This window comes from Mirounga angustirostris, unplaced genomic scaffold, assembly GCF_029215605.1.
Source record: "Mirounga angustirostris isolate CCGP_5_RB_7025 unplaced genomic scaffold, mMirAng1.0.hap1 SCAF_10, whole genome shotgun sequence".
NCBI lineage: Eukaryota > Metazoa > Chordata > Mammalia > Carnivora > Phocidae > Mirounga > Mirounga angustirostris.
The window spans coordinates 123,721,916-123,741,572 of record NW_026991718.1 but is presented as its reverse complement, the minus strand read 5'-3'; the positions used below and the strand labels follow the sequence as shown (position 1 = coordinate 123,741,572).

Here is a 19,657-nt window from a genome sequence, read left to right as displayed (position 1 = left end):
GTTTAAGAGTCCCGTGACCAGTTCGTGACCATCAACTTTCTCAAGTCCTACGTAGTAACCCATGTCACATAACTCACTCTGGAATCACTCTGGTACTCTGACTTAGGGTCTGGACTAACAATTCCATTATATTATCCTATTACATATGTTCTTAAGTAAACAAATCAGGACACTTGATGTGTTCTACTGTTCTAAGTTCATAAATATAATGAGTACAACAAAAAGGGACATACATACACTGGTTATCCTTGGGTGGTGGAAATCCTAATCTTATCTATTTCCTTTTTGCCTTTTTTGGTTGTTTTTGACAAATTATACAAGCTGAAGATTTATTGCTTTTTAATCAGAAAAAAGCAATGCATTTTTTAAAAAGCTTTTATTTATTTACTTGACAGAGAGAGCGAGAGAGCACAAACAGGGGGAACAGTAGAGGGAGAGGGAGAAGCAGGATCCCCGCCAAACAGGGAGCCTGATGTGGGGCTTGATCCCAGGACCCTAAGATCATGACCTGAGCTGAAGGCAGACGTTTAACTGACTGAGCCACCCAGGCGTCCCCAGCAATGAATTTTTTTAAAGATTTTTTATTTATTTGTTTGATAGAGAGAGACACAGCGAGAGAGCGAACACAAGCAGGGGGAGTGGGAGAGGGACTCTCCCTCTCCACAGAGAGAGCAATAGAGCACAAGCACGGGGAACAGTAGAGGGAGAGGGAAAAGCAGGCTCCCTGCTGAGCAGGGAGCCCAATGCGGGGCTCCATCCCAGGACTCTGGGGTCATGACCTGAGCCGAAGGCAGCCGCTTAACAACTGAGCCACCCAGGCTCCCCCAGCAATGAATTTTTTTTTAAAGGTTTTATTTATTTGACAGAGAGAAAGACAGCCAGAGAGGGAACACAAGCAGGGGGAGTGGGAGAGGGAGAAGCAGGCTTCCCGCGGAGCAGGGAGCCTGATGTGGGGCTTGATACCAGGGCCCTGGGATCGTGACCTGAGCCAAAGGCAGACACTTAATGACTGAGCCACCCAGACGCCCCTCCCAGCAACGAATTTTTAAAAGAAATATTTTTGCAAAGGAAGTGGCATGTAATTTGAGATGGGGAAGTAGCCTGGGGAAGCCGATGGCTAGCTTGATATGTTGTTAGGTGCCAGAGGGTGAGAAGGAGAAGTAGGAGAAAGAATAACCCAATATCAGAAACACTTTCTCTCTCTTTCTGATCCTAGTCTCCTTAATTTCTGTTCTACCTCTAGTGGCATTGGGAGAAGACCTATCTTCTTTCAAAGCTTAACCCAAACACACAGAGAGATGACCATGAAGCCCTGGGTTCTCCTACTCATCTATGGGATTGTGATGCTTCTGCCTGTGCTGGGGAGCCTCAAGAACAAGATTTTTTGTAGGTGGTATGACACGGGAGGAGGGGGTCTGCCCAAGCCTGGGATGTCTGGTGTAAGTGATTCTGAGACCACCTTTCCCGATCACAACCCTCCTTAAAGCAGAGACATCCAAGAAAGATTTAGGTTGGATGTTCCCAATTTGGTGCCCTTCCAGCTCCCCTTCTGAGCTGAAAGTGATAATAGGTATACCGAAAGAGAAAATAGCTTAGTCTATAAGTCCATCCCATAAGCTAGCGGGAAATGATATTTTCCAATGTTAGACTACCTTAGGCAGGGGAAACACCAACACAGAGCTTTCCTCTGAACCCATATTTTCAGATCTCTGTGCCTTTGATGAATTCCAATAGGGCAATATTATTTACTTGGAGGGGAAAAATCTTTTAGAATATGAAAAAGTGGAAAAGACAAAAAAGGGATCCTTAGGAGTCAAAGTTTGGGGTCAGATGATTAAATGGGGATAATGAAGGGAGGGTTATGGGCCAGTGAAAGAGATGGAATCTGGGGAGAGGCTGAGTGCTTAGCAGGTATGAGTACAGAAGCAAATAGACAAGGGAGAAAATAGGTACCCATTCTCCCCCAGCTCAGTTTTCCATTCTGTAAATTGGGTATGGAAAGTGGAGCTAGACAATATTGCCATCCCTGAAATCCCAAGTCCAGTGAGAATAGACTTGGTGAGGTGGTGCCATAGATGGTGAGGTTGTCCTGGGTCCTATCTTTAGGGAACTTGGGGAGGGCCCAAAGGCCTGCAGTTCTGTGGGGACATGTGAAAAGAGGGAAGGCATGTGATGTAAGAAGGGTCTCCTGTGAAAAGACACAGCTAAAAGTCAAGGAAAGGAATTTCTTAAAATGTAGAGAAACATTTTGTTTATGACTTTGAGCTCAGGTTTCAGAGCTAGGGGAATGTTAAGCTTGAGAAGCATTTCTTCTCTAAGACGTGGGTGGATGGATCTACCATCTACCATCATCTACCATCTACCATCTACCATCTCAGTTCCAGCTGGAAGAATTGTCACTGAGCAGTGCTGGGTACAGCCTCCATTAAAGTATTGTGAGAAGAGGTGCACTAAGTTACAAGAGTGTTTATCTTCCAATCATACATGCTGTTGGACCTTCTGTGGAAACATCTGCTTGGACAATAGGTGAGTTGGCTGGAGTGGGAAGGAGGCACATGGATATGCTTCCTTATCACGGATCACCCTCATTCAGAAGCTGTGACATGGAATAGATATACCCAAATCCTGGTCAAAGAAATAGGCAGGATAAGGCAATGTCCTCCTATCTCCATACCTAACTGCCATTCAAGGCAGAAAACCCAAGACACCAATGTGGGAGGGAGTGCTCCACGTTCCTTCCTTTGCTTTCATTCAGTTCCCCCAAAGACTCACCCGTCTGTTTGTTCATCCCTCTTTTGTCCAAGGCCATGACTATTGCCTCCTTGGTCTGGCATCTCCATTGGCCCCTTGTCTCAGGCAGGGCCCAGAGAGATCCAGTGTCTACCTATCTGCCCAATTGGCAAATCTCTTGGGAGAAATTGCTTAAAATGGGTAACTCCTGATCTTACAGGAAGAATTTCTGTTCCCATTGACAGGGAGTGGGGTGGTATTAAGTTTGGGAATGGAGGTCCCCAGGATTCCCCGACTTTTAACCACTTGACTTGTCTCTTCCAGAGAACCCTTTAAATCCATGCTAAACCCCTAGGTTCTAGCTGGCACACCACTAGTGTGGGCTAGAGGATGACTATGTAGTCTAAGAAATAAGAAGAGTGCTTCCTGGACCCCTGTTCGGTTATTCACTTGCCTGGCTGAGGACCCTTCATTATCCCCTTGATCTCTCTATCCTGAGAAAGCTCAAGTCTCTGCCAAATAAACTGATAACCAACCTGAGGGCTCTGCATTGTCTCATATTCCATTCCTATGGTTCCCTTTTGTCTTTACAATGACCAACAGTTGTTCCTATCCAACTCTGCCTTCCCTGTTAGACCTATATATTAGTCAATAGACCCACATTTGTAGCAAAAAATGCAGAGATTTATAAAAACCTCACTAAACAGCGTAAAAGTTTATTCTCATTCACAATACATTTCACTGTGGGTGGTCGGTGAACGATCCCCATGCCATGCATGAGTCAAGGACCCTGAATCCTTCTATCTATAACTCATCCTCTCCCAGGGACTCCACCGCATCCAGCCAGCAGATGGGAGAAGAACAGGCAGCATGGAGGCTCCTACAGAAGGGTTTTAATGGCCAGGCCTAGAAGTGGGGCTCTGTTTCCATCCACATTCTATTTGCCCTAATGTAGTCAGAGGGTTGCCTTATTTGCAAAGGAGACTGGGAAATACAGTCTAGCTGTATGCCCAAGGACAACAGAAAGCAGGATTTGGTGAACTCATGGTGGTCTCTGAACTGTATACTTATGCAAAGCCAAACGCCTCAGCAAGACCCAAGACCCTGGCCTCCACATCACTGTCTAATGGAACAAGCACTGCCCCCGCCCAGCATGAGAGAAGGCATTCCTGCCCTCAAGGTGGGCACTCTGAGCTTCCAGAATGATTCCTCCTTCTGCAATCTCCATATCCGCTCACTCCCACCTGTTTTGTCTGCCTGGTAGTTTTACCTGGGTAATATTATTCATATCCTGAGATGTCTGCTCATTCCAGGCAGGCTTTCCAGCCCATACTGTTCCCCTAGATTATATTGAATTTCTACCATTAGTATCTTGAAGATCATTTTAAACATATAACTTCCCTGGGATGAGGAGATAATAAAGTCCCTACAGTGTATTCATATCTGTGCCTTTTCCTGGTCCAGAGAATGAGATATTCTCTTTTAGATGGGATGAGTCAGCATATCACACTTATCAACTGTAGACCCCATGGAAAGGTTCCAGAATGGGATACAGCCAAGACCAAGGCCAGGCAAGGGACTAAGTCCTAACAGAACACTGGTCAGTGTCCCAGAGCTCAGAGTAAGGAAAAGGCACAAGGACTCAGGGACTCAGGTAAACATCCTTCAGGAGTGGGGCTTTGTCTTGACCTTCAGGGATAAGGAGCACTTGAAGCTCGATTGAGTGAAAGTGGTTATTCCTTCCTGACCAAGGAAGTAAGAGAAGAACAAGAGGTTAGGGACCCCCAGTGGAAGGACCAGGGAAGGAAAGCGTTGTCCACTTGAGGATCCTGGATATTACGGGGAAAGAAAAGCTATTTTTCCTCTGTCCTTCTGGGTTCTTGGCAGAGACCCCTGCAATAAGAGACAGATTAGCAGGAGAAAAAGGAACAGAAGTTTACTAATATGTGTACCTCCACTTTACATGGGACAGAGCAGGAAAACTGAGTCACTGCCCCAAATGGTCCAAGTCATCTTCTTCAATACCATCTTTAGCTAAAGACAAAAGATGTGGAAAGGAAGGGGAAGGCCAGTTATGTGAGGTCACCAGGAAGGCACAGTGGTTGTTGGCTCATGCCAACCTCATTCATAAGGTTTTACTTCTATAGAAAATATTTCCATTTAGTAATGTGGTGAAGATGATCTGGATAATGTACAGCACGTGTAAATAGTGTGAGCATGGAACAAGCTGAAGTGTGATGCAGGGACTATACATCCTCTTGCTTGGGTTTACAGACAGGTTAAACATTTTTGCATGCAGAGCTCCTTAGGGAATATTTTTTAAAGATCTGAATAAGTGTGATGCAGGTAAAATCAAACTATTACATTTAACCTCTTCAGTGCATCCACAATTGGATTTTTTTTCCTCCAACAGTGTGATGGAGCTTCTCTCTTACATGACAGAGCTCTGTCATCTGTAGGTGATTGTCTAAATGAATGTTCTCCAGTGGCTCCCGGACTGTGGCTGAGGGGGGTTAGAGTCAGTTCGCAGGCTGCGTCAGGGTGCCATGCCAAGGCTGAGGTCTCTATGCCAATGTCCCAACCCATGGGTCAGACTCCTCCTGGGTCCCTTGGTGTATGCTGCTGGATCCGCAGCTTCCACTAAGGTACTTTGGTCTGTGGGTGGATGCCAAATTATTGTGTTGCAGGGGTGGGGGGTTTCAAGCAGGGGGGTCATATTCAGCCATCTTGTTGATGTTACTCCTGAGAAGTACGTTAATGGAATGGACTGATATATAATAGTGGGATTACAGAAATTGTAAATTAAGTATGCTGAGCACTGGGTGTTACACGCAAACAAGAATCATAGAACACTACATCAAAAACTAATGAAGTACTGTATGGTGACTAACATAATAAAAAAAAGTTAAAAAAAATTAAAAAATGAAATGTGCTGGTATCATTTAGGAGCTAATTCATGTGAAACACAGACAATGCTGGGGAAATTCAGGCTTAGAAAAAGTTATTGCACTTCAAATCTTGTAATCAAGTTTTAAATGTCTCCGGTGATTTTAAATTTCCATTTACTTACATTTTCTGATATTCTTTTTTAAAAAAGATTTTATTTATTTGAGAGAGAGAGAGAGAATGAGCAGGGGGGAGGGCAGAGTGAGAGGGAGAAGCAGACTCCCTGCTGAACACGGAGCCGGACGAGGGGCTTGATAATAGGACCCTGAGATCAGGACCGAAGACAGATGCTTAACCGATTTAACCACCCAGGCTCCCCCATTTTCTGATATTCTTAAATGGCTTTTAAGATATACTAAAAACACTTATGCAGTAAATATGTATGATTTTTTGGGGGGAGGTCAACTCTAAAGCTATATTTTGTGAAAAAAGAATGACATAATTATCTATCTAGGTAATGGATAACTGATCATATCTTATTAGTTTTCTTTGTACTTTTCTGTGTTTTTCAGATTTCTAAAATAAGAAATGATAAATTATGAAGAATTCATTTCAGCAATGAGAGGAGTAGAAAACATAAGAGAAGGAAAGTACCTCAGGAGAAGCCAGTGCCCAGCCAAGAAGTGGTGCCTGGAGGAGATGAGGCAGAACCAGATGGGGCAGTGAGAATCGAGTCACGTGTTCTCCCAACTCCACACCCCAAAGCCCTTCACTACCCCCTGCAGGACCTAGTAAAATCCTGGGTCTCCTGCCAGGTTCACACTCAAACATCCAGAGTTAACATCATGAAGTGGTTGGTTCTCCAGTTGCTGACACTCTACTGCCTGATGATCATGCCAGTGACAGGAAAGATGAAAGAAAGAGTTGAGCCTGTAACGCAGCGTCCAGTTTACAGTAGGTACTCTGATTTAGCTTCAAACTGAAGAGGGGGTAGAAAACAAGGAACCAGGACTGGCATATGGGAAAGCACTGGTTCCTTTTTTAAGCCAGGATACCTGAGGAAAGCTGAATGTGCAGTTGTCAAGTTTGATGGTCTCCTGATGTTACGAGAAACAATGTTTTTATGTGTGTGGTGGGGACTGTGGTGGCTACATGGTGTTTTTGTTGAAGAGGACCCATAGAAGTGGAAAACTCCATAGGGTTCAAAGCCCACATGGAGGGTGCCTAGCTTGAGCCACTGGGAGTTTGTGTCCTCCAGTTAGGGGCTCCAAGGATGAGCACAAAATTGGGAAAGGGTACTAATTATTTCTTGAAATATACCCTTTGTTTAGGGAATTGAGTATTTGAGAATATTGGGCATGGGGAGGAGAAATAAAATGGGTGCTTGACCAAGAGAAGTTTGGAATCACTAGGCCAAAAAAAAATGAAATCAGCAGAATTGAGCATAGTGGCTCCATAACTGCTGGCAAAGGTTTCTGGGGGAACAGCTAGGTTTGGAAGGCTGTCTCAGCCAGACAGGGAAAAGTACAAGACAGTTCCTCCTCTTCTCTGGGACTCTGTTCTTCCCACCCTGTAAAATGAGAGCAGGAGACCAGAGGATCTCTTGGGCCTCTTTGTTCTGAGAACTGGGTCTCAGGATTCAGGTCCTGTGATGTTCAATTCCATGGAGGTGGCTTCATGGTTGCTGGGTTTGCTAGGGAGTGTAAGCTGGATTTTGACTCTAGGAATGGAAAGCCACCCAGATCCTTGGGCAGGCAGGAGAAGAGAAACCAATGGAGTGGGTGCTGGGGCCTTAGAGGGGCTGATAATAGTGAGAAAAACTCTTCTTGGAGTCACTGCTCATGTGTTCCTTCTCAGTTGTACCAAAACCGGAACTATTACACTGTGCGAATATGCCCAACTACCATGACTGCCAGAGAAAGTGCGAGTTTTACTCGGATTGTATTATTGGCTATGAATGCTGCTTGTCCATCTGTGGAAAAATCTGCATGAAAATCCCAGAACCTGGTAGGATCTAAGAATCACCCCTCTCTTGCCATTGGGTTCTCAAAGACCATGGAACCCCTCACCATGAGGGAACAGACAGAAGAAGACTATCCCTCCCCAGTCCCAGTACCCATTCCAACCTGGAACTCCCACCTCTTCCTCCAACCCAAACCCCCATTGTCCACGTTCAGGCCTGCCTGATTAATCCAAACCTCAGGAGATCTGACATTTATGTCTCTTTGCTCACTGGACTTAAAACATCCTGAGAGAAGCCTTGTATAGGCATCTCCTAAACCTCAGAAATATCCCTGCCCCGGGGTTTGGGTGGATCTGTTACCCTCAAAGAAATGTGTTTCATCAGACTGTGTGGCCACTGAATACCTACCCTTTCTCTTTCCAGAGACCAGCACTAACAACAATAACCCCAGCAGCACAGTGGTTTCTACTGTTGTTCCTTTAACCACCAGTGAGATGTCGAGTATACCTAAAGGGCAACCAACTAATTCTACCTGATGCCCAGTGGTACCATCGTCTTGTCCCACCTGGGAGGCAAGGGGAGGGAGGAGGTAGGGTCCCAGGGCAATGTCCCTCCTCCTTGCCAACCCTCTTCTCTGAACCATTATACTATCAGTCTCAATTCCTTGAAAAAATAAACTATGGCAGTAACCCAGAACCTCTGTTTCTTCTTCTGTAGTCCCAGTACCAATCACTCCCTCCACTTTTTCCAAGCCCCCAACCCCTGCCTCCCAGTAGATTTCCCTGCCTTCTCACCATTCAGAAGATTGAACTCCTAGTCAAGATTCCTGGACTCTCTTTGTTCATTGACTACCATCTCTGGGGAAAACTGTTTATGTGTGGGATGTTCTTATGGCTACAGAAAACACCATCCCTTTGGGTTCCCAGACCTTCTCAGTGCAGCCTTTCTTTCCTTATTTCAGGCCTGTGATTCTAGTAGGTTCCCACAAGCAGCCACACTTTTAACTAATCCAGGGAAGTACAATCTTCCTTACAGGTGATAGCACCCATGGTCTAGAACTGAAAGGAAATGTCATTGGCTTCTCCAAGCTCTCCTCTCAGACAATGTCTTTTTTGTTTTGTTTTGTTTTGTTTTTTTCAAGGAAGAAGTTTTCAATTACCATGAAATTGCTTGAGGCCTTGAGTAAGCTCTTTTTTTCTTTTCTTTTATTTAAAATCAATTAATTGACGTACGGTGTATTATTAGTTTCAGAGGTACAGCTTAGTGATTAGTCAATTGCATATAATACCCAGTGCTCAGACAATGCCTTATTTGTTAGCATTACTTACTCAATCACTTGGGATCTATAGGAATATTTCCAAATGTAAATAATCCTAGGAAGAATAGGCGACCTTTAGAAGGTTATAGAGAGCCCACATTGTGCTCAGGCTTGTGGTAAGGACCTCTCCTCATGAGTGGAGGTGTGATTATCTGTTGGTATATAGCAAAGGAAGGGTTAAGTCTTATGATCCAAACAAGCAGAAACCAGGATGAGGCATGGAAAGAAGGGATGATTGGGATATACAGTCAGTACCCTAAGGTATAAATACAGAGGGGTCATTATGCTCATCGTGGTGTCACGTTTCTTGGAAGAAGAGATGCTTAATCCTACCTTGAGGGATAGGGAAGAATTGGGGTAACTCAGAATGAAAGCTAGTTTTCCTCCATGACAGGATTAAATATAGACTGCAGGGAGAAGGAAGAGAACTTGAAGAAAAGGAAAGGTTGTTACCCTAGACTCCTCCTGCCCCCAACACCAGCAGATGAAGTTGTGGATAAGGTTGGATTATGAATTTGGTATTAAGCTCTATGACCCTAGCATGTTGTAACTTGCCAACTTTCGCTTTTTGATCTATGTTGTTATACCCATAAAAACTGCAGAACACAAGTATTATTTGCCAAATTTAACAAAGGAAAACAAACAAGCATAGACTGGTGGCTGATCCTACCGAAGTCCCCTCAGGAGGTTGATGACAAATAGATATGTAGACCTCATTCTCTAAATGCCCCTGTATTTGAGTTTCCTGAAATACATATATGTCAGGGGCCAGAGATGTGCTTAAAATAGGGGGTCTAGTGGGAGTAAGGTTGGGGAGGGATGCTGTGCAGAAAGAGTGATAATTGAGATGGGCAAAGGAGGACAGGTCCATAGTGTTCTCCTGGATTAATAGTGGGTGACTGCCTTAGGACAAAACCAATGAACTATTTCCTGTTAAGCAATTAGCAAAAAGAAGCAGTTGAGAAAAACTCTGGAACCACCAGGCAGATAGGACACACTTAATCAGTAGGTGCATTAAGGAACACAGTGAGCCTTTGCACTTGGGCGTCTCACTTCAAAGCCCACTCTGGAAGCAGAATTGGGAGGTGACCAGTATCCAAATATGGAGCTGGGAGATCCCAAAGGATCTCATTTTGCTTTCTTAGAAGGATTGGTCACAAGTAAACTGGCCTGCCATTGCCAGAAGCATAATTGGCCAGCAGATAATTTTAACATGCTTTCCAGCAACTGATAGGCTAGGAAGACAAAACAAAACAATATACAACCAACCCAGTAAGGATCTAGAAGGTTTGAACAACACAAATGAAAAATGACTTACTTGTATCAAAACGAATTCAGAATTACTGGGAAATATACTGTCTTTACAAGAGCAAATGGAACATTTTTAAAAAAGGAAAACTGAGGCACAGGTGCCTGTTTGGCTTAGTCCCTGGCTTGTGAGGATAAGCCCCACGTTGGGTGTAGAGATTACTTAAAACTAAAATCTTAGCAGAGGAATGAAAGAACAAAAGAAAGAATGGAAGAAAGAATGAAAGATAGAACGGAAGAAAGAATGAAAGAAAGAACAACAGAAAGAAAGAAAGAAAGAAAGAAAGAAAGAAAGAAAGAAAGAAAGAAAGAAAGAAAGAAAGAAAAGAAAGAAAGAGAGAGAGAGGACTGAGGTCAGTGAGGTTCTGTGCCGTGGCTGAGCCAACACCACATAGCTGCTAAGTGGGGATCCACGACGTGAACTTAGGTCCAACTCCAAGCACTGGTTTTGACCATTCCATGCCACTTCATGAATGATCTTCACCCAATCTCATCTCATCCTCACAGAGATAGCAAAGCTGCCAGGTAGGTTGTATGGTTTCCATTTTCCAGATGAAGAAACTGAGGCTCCAAGATACAGCTACAGTGAAAAGTTACAAAGCCAGTTCGAAGAATCAGTGTCACTGGGTTTGGGTCATAATTGTCATTACTGAACAGTCCAGGCACTGTTGTAAAATTCGGGGAGGATACAGGATTAGAATTCTGGAGACAGGGGCACCTGGGTGGCTCAGTCATTAAGTGTCTGCCTTCGGCTCAGGTCATGATCCCAGGGTCCTGGGATCGAGCCCCGCATCGGGCTCCCCGCTCCGCGGGAAGCCTGCTTCTCCCTCTCCCACTCCCCCTGCTTGTGTTCCCTTTCTCGCTGTGTCTCTCTCTGTCAAATAAATAAATAAAATCTTAAAAAAAAAAAGAATTCTGGAGACAAAAATGAATAAATTGCTACAAATCTTACTCTTAGGCAGCCACGTAGTATGGTTTCAGGAGATCTGGAAAGTACTCTACCCCTTGCCCACTGTCTGAAGTTCCACCAATAACATAGGTACATTCCTGGGCATAACGATGTTCTCTGTCTCTCTCTTTCTGTCTCCCTTCCTTTCTGCCTCCATCATTCTCTTGCTGTTTTCAAAATGCATTTGGTCTCAGAGAGGTAACATGGCAAGGCATTATCAGTTCTTCACATCACTAAATTAAAAAGTACATAAGGACCAGGAAGAGACATGTGGAAATGGGGGTTGAATGAGTAGGAGAGGGTCATCATTTATGGGGTGCTCTGGGAGTATCAGAAGCTAGGCTTGGATAACACCAGAAGGAATCCAAGGAATCCTTTTGTTAACCGGTGGTCATCTGGGATTTTTTTGCTTCTGGGGCTCTAAGACCCTATGGGCCCTGCCCAGGCCCTCCTGAAAAATCTCATGCCATCAGTTTCTTGTCATCAGTGGAACAAGGAAAAGGTGTTCCCTTGTGTCTGGGCTTGCCCTGGGAATGACAGTGGGCAAACCAACCCTGCAACTGTTCCAGACAAATCCCTGTAATCATTCATATGTGACCTCTCATGTAGGAGCAAGACAGTGGACAAGTGTCTTGGTGGGACACCGTCCAGTACTGTGACAGAGTGTGGGGCCACTGGCAGGGTCCTGGGCCTGGGTCTGAAGGTCCTACCCTACTCTCCACGTGACCTCAGACAAACCCATTCACCACTGCACAATTTGGTTGGTTTCCTCATCTGTGAAGTGAGAGAACTGGTGGGCTGTCTTCATGGTTTCAGCACATGCTCTGTGTCTCTGTCTGGCTTGTGCCTAATCCCCATGCCTCTTCTCATGCCACATAGGCACCTTCCTCTCCATAGTTCCACCTTTTCCTGTAGGAATGTAGCTCCTGCTGCTTCTCTCTCTCTCTCTCTCTCTTTGGAGGAGAAGACTTCATTGCCAATCAAAAGAGTCAAACATGTGTTCAAAGAAGCTGCAGCCACCTCTCCTTAGGAGGCCTTCCTGGGACTGAGGGTCAGGCAGGAGGCAAAGACTCCTGTTTTATGAGGTCACTTCCTCTGTGGCTTCAGAGAACTAGTCCTGGTCATCCATCCTGGGCCCTTCAAATCCTTCCTTCGCCTGCTCCCCTCAAATTATTTCCCTAGCTTTACCTGATATGTGCCTTTTCCAAGTTTAATTTTTTTTTCTTGAGAGAGAGATAGAGAGTCTTAAATAAGCTCCATACCCAGCTGGCTGTTTTGTGAGCACTGCCTGAAGAGTGGAGAATGTGAACTCCCCACTCTGGGGATGAGGGAGCTGGGTGACACCATTTCCCCTGCCCATCAACACTGACAGACTTCAGTGAGCAACACAGTGCCCCCAGTGGAAGCTGGAGGCAGTTATGCCAAGCCCTGCCTCCCTGCACCCTGCAGGTGCATTTTTACTAGGGCAAGTTAGCCTGAGAACCACACAGGGGCCTCTCCCCAGAAGACCAGCACAAACCCCTCACATCCACTGAGTCTGTTCATCAAGGACTGCAAAGCTTCAGCTCTAGGGGAAATAAGATCTAGCCTCTTAACAAGCAGACTAAAACACGCCTAGTTAAAACCTGCCACAGCATGGACAAGATCCAAACACCCCACTGCAGGCAAGGAGAAACTCTGCAGAGGATTAACCTGAGGGAAAGAACAGCCAAAACATAACAGCAGAGTGCACACCCTGAAACACTTCCTAAAGTGCCAGGCCCTGGATCCCTCCTCCTCCTCCTTCAAAGATTTTATTTATTTATTTGAGAGAGAGAGAGAGAGAGAGAAAGCACAAGAAGGGGGAGGGGCAGAGGGAGAAGCAGTCTCCCCACTGAGCAGGGGGCCTGATACGGGGCTCAATCCCAGGAACCTGGGATCATGACCTGAGCCGAAGGCAGATGCTTAACTGAGCCACCCAGTAGCCCCAGCACCTCTTAATATATCCATTACTCTCAGGGGCAGGAAATAAAACAAGTTCTCCTAACACAAAACACAGTGACCTAGACATAATGACAAGATGGAGGAATTCACCTCAAAAGAAAGAACAGGAAGAGGTCATGGCCAGAGATCTAATAAAAACAGATATAAACAATATTCCTGCACCAGAATTTAAAACAGCAATCATAAGGATGCTAGCTGGGCTTGAGAAAAGCATAGAGGACACTAGAGAATTCCTTTCTGCAGAGATAAGAGAACTAAAAACTAGTCAGCCGAAATAAAAAATACTATAACTGAGATGCAAAACTGACTGGATGCAATGACAAGGATGGATGAAGCAGAGGAACAAATAAGTGATACAGAAGATAAAATTATGGGAAATAATGAAGCTGAAGAGAAGAGGGAAAGAAATGTATTGGATCACAAATGTAGATTTAGGGAACTCAGCGGCTCCATAAAGCATAGTAGCATTCCTATCATAGGAATCCCAGAAGAAGAGAGGGTAAAAGGAGCAGAAGGTTTTTTTTGAGCAAATTATAGCTGGGGGTGCCTGGGTGGCTCAGTCGTTAAGTGTCTGACTTCGGCTCAGGTCATGATTCCAGGGTCCTGGGATTGAGCCCTGCATAGGGCTCCCTGCTCCATGGGGAGCCTGCTTCTCCCTCTCCCACTCCCCCTGCTTGTGTTCCCTCTCTCGCTCTGTCTCTCTTTGTCAAGTAAATAAATAAAATCTTTAAAAAAATTATAGCTGAAAACTTCCCTGATCAGGGGACAGAAACAGTCATCCAAATCCAGGAAGCACAGAAAACTCCCATCAAATTCAACAAATCCAGCCAACACCAAGACATATTGTAGTAAAATTTGCAAAATATAGGGATAAGGAAAGAATCCTGAAGATAGCAAGGGAAAAGAAATCCCTAACCTACAAGAAAAGAGAGAGAGAGGTTTGCAGCAGATTTGTCCACAGAAACGTGGCAGGCCAGAAGAGAGTGGCATGATATATTTAATGCGCTGAAGGGGAAAAATGTGCAGCCAAGAATACCTTATCCAGCAAGGCTGTCATTCAGAATAGAAGGAGAGATAAACAGCTTCCCAGACAAACAAAAACTAAAGGAGTTCGTGACCACCAAACCAGCCCTGCAAGAAATATTAAAGGGGACACCTTAAATGGGAAAGAAAGACGAAAAGCAACAAAGACTACATAGAATAATCTTCAGAAACAGCAACTTTACAGGTAATACATTGACACTAAACTCTTATCTATCAGTAATGACTCTGAATGTAAATGGACTAAATGTTCCAATTAAAAGACATACTGTATCAAAATAGATTAAAAAAAAAAAAGACCCTTCTAAATGCTGCTTACAAGAGACTCATTTCAGACCTAAAGACACCTCCAGATTGAAAGTGAGGATATGGAAAACCATCTATCATGCTAATGGATGTCAAAAGAAATGTGGAGTAGCCATACTTTTATCAGACAAACTAGATTTTAAACCAAAGACTGTAATAAGAGATGAAGAAAGACATTATATCATAATTAAGGGATCTATCCAAAAGAAGATCTAATGATTGTAAATATTTATGCCCCCAATTTGGGAACACCCAAATATACAAATCTATTAATAACAAACATAAAGAAACTCATCGATAATAATACAATAATAGCAGGGAACTTTAATACCTCACTTAGAGCAATGGAACAGATCATCTAAGCAGAAAACCAACAAGGAAACAATGGTTTTGAATGACATATTGGACTAGATAGACTTAACAGACATTCATAACATTTCATCCTAAAGCATCAGAATCCACACTCTTTTTGAATGCACATGGAACATTCTCCAGAACAGATCACATACTGGGTCACAAATCAGCCCTCAACAAATACAAACAGATTGAGATCATACCATGCATATTTTCAGACCACAATGCTATGACACTTGAAATCAACCACAAGAAAAATTTGGAAAGACCACAAATACATGGAGGTTAAAGAACATCCTACTAAAGAATGAATGAGTTAACCAGAAAATTAAAGAAGAAATAAAAAAAATACATGGAAGCAAATGAAAATGAAAACATGACAGTCCCAAACCTCTGGGATGTAGCAAAGGCAATCCTAAGAGGGAAGTATATACAGGCCTTCTTCAAGAAGCAAGAAAATTCTCAAATATACAACCTAACCTTACACCTAAAGGAGTGAGGAAATGAACAGCGAATAAAGCCAGCAGAGGAAGGGAAATAAGATTAGAACAGAAATAAAGATATAGAAACAAACAAACAAAAAAACCCCCAGTAGAATGGATTAATGAAGCTAAGAGCTGGTTCTTTGAACGAATTAATAAATTTGATAAACCCCTAGCCAGACTTATCAATAAGAAAAGAGAAAGGACCCAAATAAATAAAATCACAAATTAAAGAGGAGAGATCACAACCAACACCAAAGAAATACAATTATAAGAGAATATTATGAAAAATTATATGCCAACAAACTGGGCAATCTAGAAGAAATGGACAAATTCCTAGAAATGTATGAACTACCAAAACTGAAACAGGAAGAAATAGAAAATTTGAACAGACCCATAACAAGCAAGGAAATCGAATCAGTAATCAAAAATCTCCCAACAAACAAAAGTCCAGGCCTGGATGTCTTCCCAGGGGAATTCTACCAGGCATTTAAAGAAGAGTTAATACCTATTCTTCTCAAAGTGTTCCCAACAATAGAAATGGAAGGAAAACTTCCAAATTAATTCTATGAGGCCAGCATTACCTTGATTCCAAAACCAAACAAACATCCCACAAAAAAGGATAATTGCAGGTCAATATCCCTGATGAACATGTGTGCAAAAATTCTTACCAAGATAATAGCTAATAGGATCCAAGAGTACATTAAAAGGATTATTCACCAGGACCAAATGGGATTTATTCCTGGGATGCAGAGGTGGTTCAATATCCACAAATCAATCAATGTGATATGCCACATTAATAAAAGAAAGGACAAGAACCGTATGATCCTCTCAATAGATGCAGAAAAAGCATTTGACAAGATACAGCATTTGTTCTTAATGAAAACTCTCAGCAAGTAGCTATAGATGGAACATACCTCAACATCATAAAGGCCATATATGAAAGATCCACAGTGAATATCATCCTCAATGGAAAAAACTTAGAGTTTTCTTCTATAGTCAGGAACAAGACAGGGATGTCCACTCTCACCATTACTATTTCACATAGTACTAGAAGTCTTAGCCTCAGCAATCAGACAACAAAAAGAAATAAAAGGCATCCAAATCAGGAAGGAAGAAGTCAAACTTTCACTCTTTGCAGGTGACATGATACTCTATGTAGAAAACCCAAAAGACTCCATCAAAAAAATTGCTAGAACTGATACAGGAATTCAGCAAAGTTGCAGGATATAAAAACAATGCACAGAAATCTGTTGCATTTCTATTCACAATAGTGAAGCAGCAAAAAAAGAAATCAAGGAATGATCCCATTTACAAATGCACCAAAACCCATAAGATACCTAGGAATAAACCCTAACCAAAGAGGTAAAAGATCTGTACTCTGAAAATATAGAGCACTTATGAAAGAAATTGAAGAGGACACAAAGAAATGGGAAAACTTTCATGCTTACGTATTGGAAGAAAAAGCATTGTCAAAATATCTATACTACCCAAAGCAATGTACACATTCAATGCAATCCCTATCAAAATACCACCAGCATTTTTCACAGAGCTAGAACAAATAATCCTAAAATTTGTATGGAACCAGAAAAGACCCTGAATAGCTAAAGCAATCCTGAAAAGGGAGAAGGAAAGCTGGAGGCATCACGATTCCAGACTTCAAGCTATATTACAAATCCGTAGTCATCAAGACAGTATGGTACTGGCACAAAAACAGACACATAGATCAATGGAACAGAATAGAAAACCCAGAAACAGACCCACAACTCTATGGTCAACTAATCTTTGACAAAGCAGGAAAGAAAATCCAATGGAAAAAATACACCTCTTCAACTAATGGTGTTGGGGAAATTGGACAGCCACATGCAGAAGAATGAAACTGGACCACTTTTTTATGCCATACACAAAAATAAATTCAAAATGGATGAAAGACCTAAATGTGAGACAGGAAGCCATCTCCTAGAGGAGAACACAGGCAGCATCCCCTTTGGCCTTGGCCACAGCAACTTCTTACCCGACAGGTCTCCAGAGGCAAGAGAAACAAAAGCAGAAATGAACTATTGGGACTTCATCAAGATAAAAAGTTTCTGCACAGAGAAGGAAACAATCAAGAAAACCAAAACACTGCATAAGTACTGGGAGAAGATGTTGGCAAATGACATCTCTGATAAAGGGTTAGTATCCAAAATTTACAAAGAACTTATCAAACTCAACAACCAAAAACCAAGTAATCCAGTTAAAAAATGGGCAGAAGACATTAACACACATTTTTCCAAAGAAGACATACAGCTGGCTAACAGACACTTGAAAAGATACTCAACATCACTCATCATCAGGGAAATATAAATCAAAACCATGGTGAGATACCACTTCACACCCATCAGAATGGCTAAAATTAACAACATGGGAAACAATAGAGGTTGGCAAGGATGTGGAGAAAGGGAAACTCTTTTACGCTGTTTGTGGGAATGCCAACTGGTGCAGTCATTCTGGAGAACAGTATGGAGGTTCCTCAAAAAGTTAAAAATAGAACTACCCTATGATCCAGCAATTGCACTGCTAGGTATTTAACCAAAAGATACAAAAATACAGACTTGAAGGGGTACATGAAGCCCAATGTTTACAGCAGCATTATCAACAACTGCCAAACTATGGAGAGAGCCCACATGTCCATCAACCGATGAATGGATAAAGAAGATGTGGTATATATATACAATGGAACATTACTCAGCCATCAAAAAGAATGAAATCTTGCCATTTGCAGTGACATGGATGGAGCTAGAGTATATTATGCTAAGTGAAATAAGTCAGTCAGAGAAAGACAAATACCACATGATTTCACTTATAGGTGGAAATTAGTAAACAAAACAGATGGATCTGTGGAAGGGAAAAAAGAGAAAGAGAGTGGGAGGAAAACCATAAGAGACTCTTTTTTATGGTTTATTTTAATTTTTAAATTTTTTAAATTTAAATTCAATTTAATTAACTTATAGCATATTATTAGTTTCAGAGGTAGAATTTGGTGCTTCATCAATTGTGTATAACACCCAGTGCTCATCACATCAAGTCCCTCTCAACCATCACCCAGTTAACCCATCCCCCCACCCACCTCCCCTCCAGTAACCTTCTGTTTGTTTCCTAGTTAAGAGTCTCTTATGGTTTGTTTCCCTTTCTGTTTTTGTTTTATTTTATTTTTCCTTCCCCTATATATATATACATATATATCAACATATATATATACATATATAATATACATATTTATATGCCACATCTTCTTTATCCATTCATCTGTCAATGCACATCTGCACTCTTTCCATATTTTGGATATTGTGGACTTTACTGCTATAAACTTTGGGGTGCATGTGCTCCTTCAAATTACTATGTTTGTAACCTTTGGATAAATACCTAGTAGTGCAACTGCTGGGTGGTAGGGTAGCTCTCTTTTTAACTTTTTGAGGAACCTCCATACAGTTTTCCGGAGTGGCTGCACCAGTTTGCATTCTCACCAACAGTGTAAGAGGGTTCCCCTTTCTCCACCTCCTGGCCAACATCTGTTGTTTCCTGAGTTGTTAATTTTAGCCATTCTGACTGCTGAGAGGTAGTACTGAGGCTCCTAAGGATAGAGAACAAACTGAGGGTTGATGGAGGGAGGCAGGTAGGGGATGGGCTAAATGGGTGATGGGTATTAAGGAGGGCACTTGTTGACAAACCATAAGAGACTCTTAATCTCAGAAAACAAACTGAGGGTTGCTGGAGTGGAGGGAGGTGGGAGGGATGGGGTGGCTGGGTGATGGACATTGGGGAGGGTATGTGCTATGGTGAGCACTGTGAATTGTATAAGACTGATGAATCACAGACCTGTACCCCTAAAACAAATAATACATTACATGTTAATAAAAAAAAAAACACACAAAAAAGGAGGGCACTTGTTGTGTGAGCACTGGGTGTTATATGTAAGTGATGAATCACTAAATTCTACTCCTGAAACCAATATTACATTATATGTTAACTAAAAAAATAATGAAATAAATAATAAATAAAACTTTCAACTTCAAAAGAAAGAAGAAAGAAAGAAAGAAAGAAAGAAAGAAAGAAAGAAAGAAAGAAAGAAAAGAAAAGAAAGCTATAAGAGTAAAAAGCAACCAAGATACTATGTGTTTCAATCCTATAGTCATTTTCTCTTTGGGGAAACTGAGGACCAGACAGGATGAAGATACTACCTAATGTCACATATAATATCAGGGGCAGAGATGGCTCTAAATTGCAGGTCTCCCCAACCCAGCAATCTTGCTCAGAGACTAGCCCTTAGCAAAGCAGGGACGATGCCACCCACGTGG

At 42.5% G+C, this 19,657-nt stretch overlaps 1 protein-coding gene across 1 annotated transcript; it reads left to right on the top strand.

The window, feature by feature from the left end:
* Positions 1–1,304: 1,304 nt before the first annotated feature.
* Positions 1,305–3,085, top strand: LOC135361693 (protein WFDC9-like). Its single transcript, XM_064571790.1, has 3 exons — positions 1,305–1,386; positions 2,379–2,526; positions 3,055–3,085. The coding sequence occupies exons 1-3, from the start codon at positions 1,305–1,307 to the stop codon at positions 3,083–3,085; spliced, it is 261 nt and encodes an 86-aa protein (XP_064427860.1).
* The last annotated feature ends 16,572 nt before the right edge of the window (positions 3,086–19,657 follow it).

Coding starts and splice junctions, on each gene's coding strand:
- LOC135361693 (XM_064571790.1), top strand. CDS start 1,305: ATGAAGCCCTGGGTTCTCCTACTCATCTATGGGATTGTGATGCTTCTG. Junction 1,387..2,378: donor CCTCAAGAACAAGATTTTTT/GTAGGTGGTATG, acceptor CTACCATCTCAG/TTCCAGCTGGAAGAATTGTC. Junction 2,527..3,054: donor AACATCTGCTTGGACAATAG/GTGAGTTGGCTG, acceptor TGTCTCTTCCAG/AGAACCCTTTAAATCCATGC.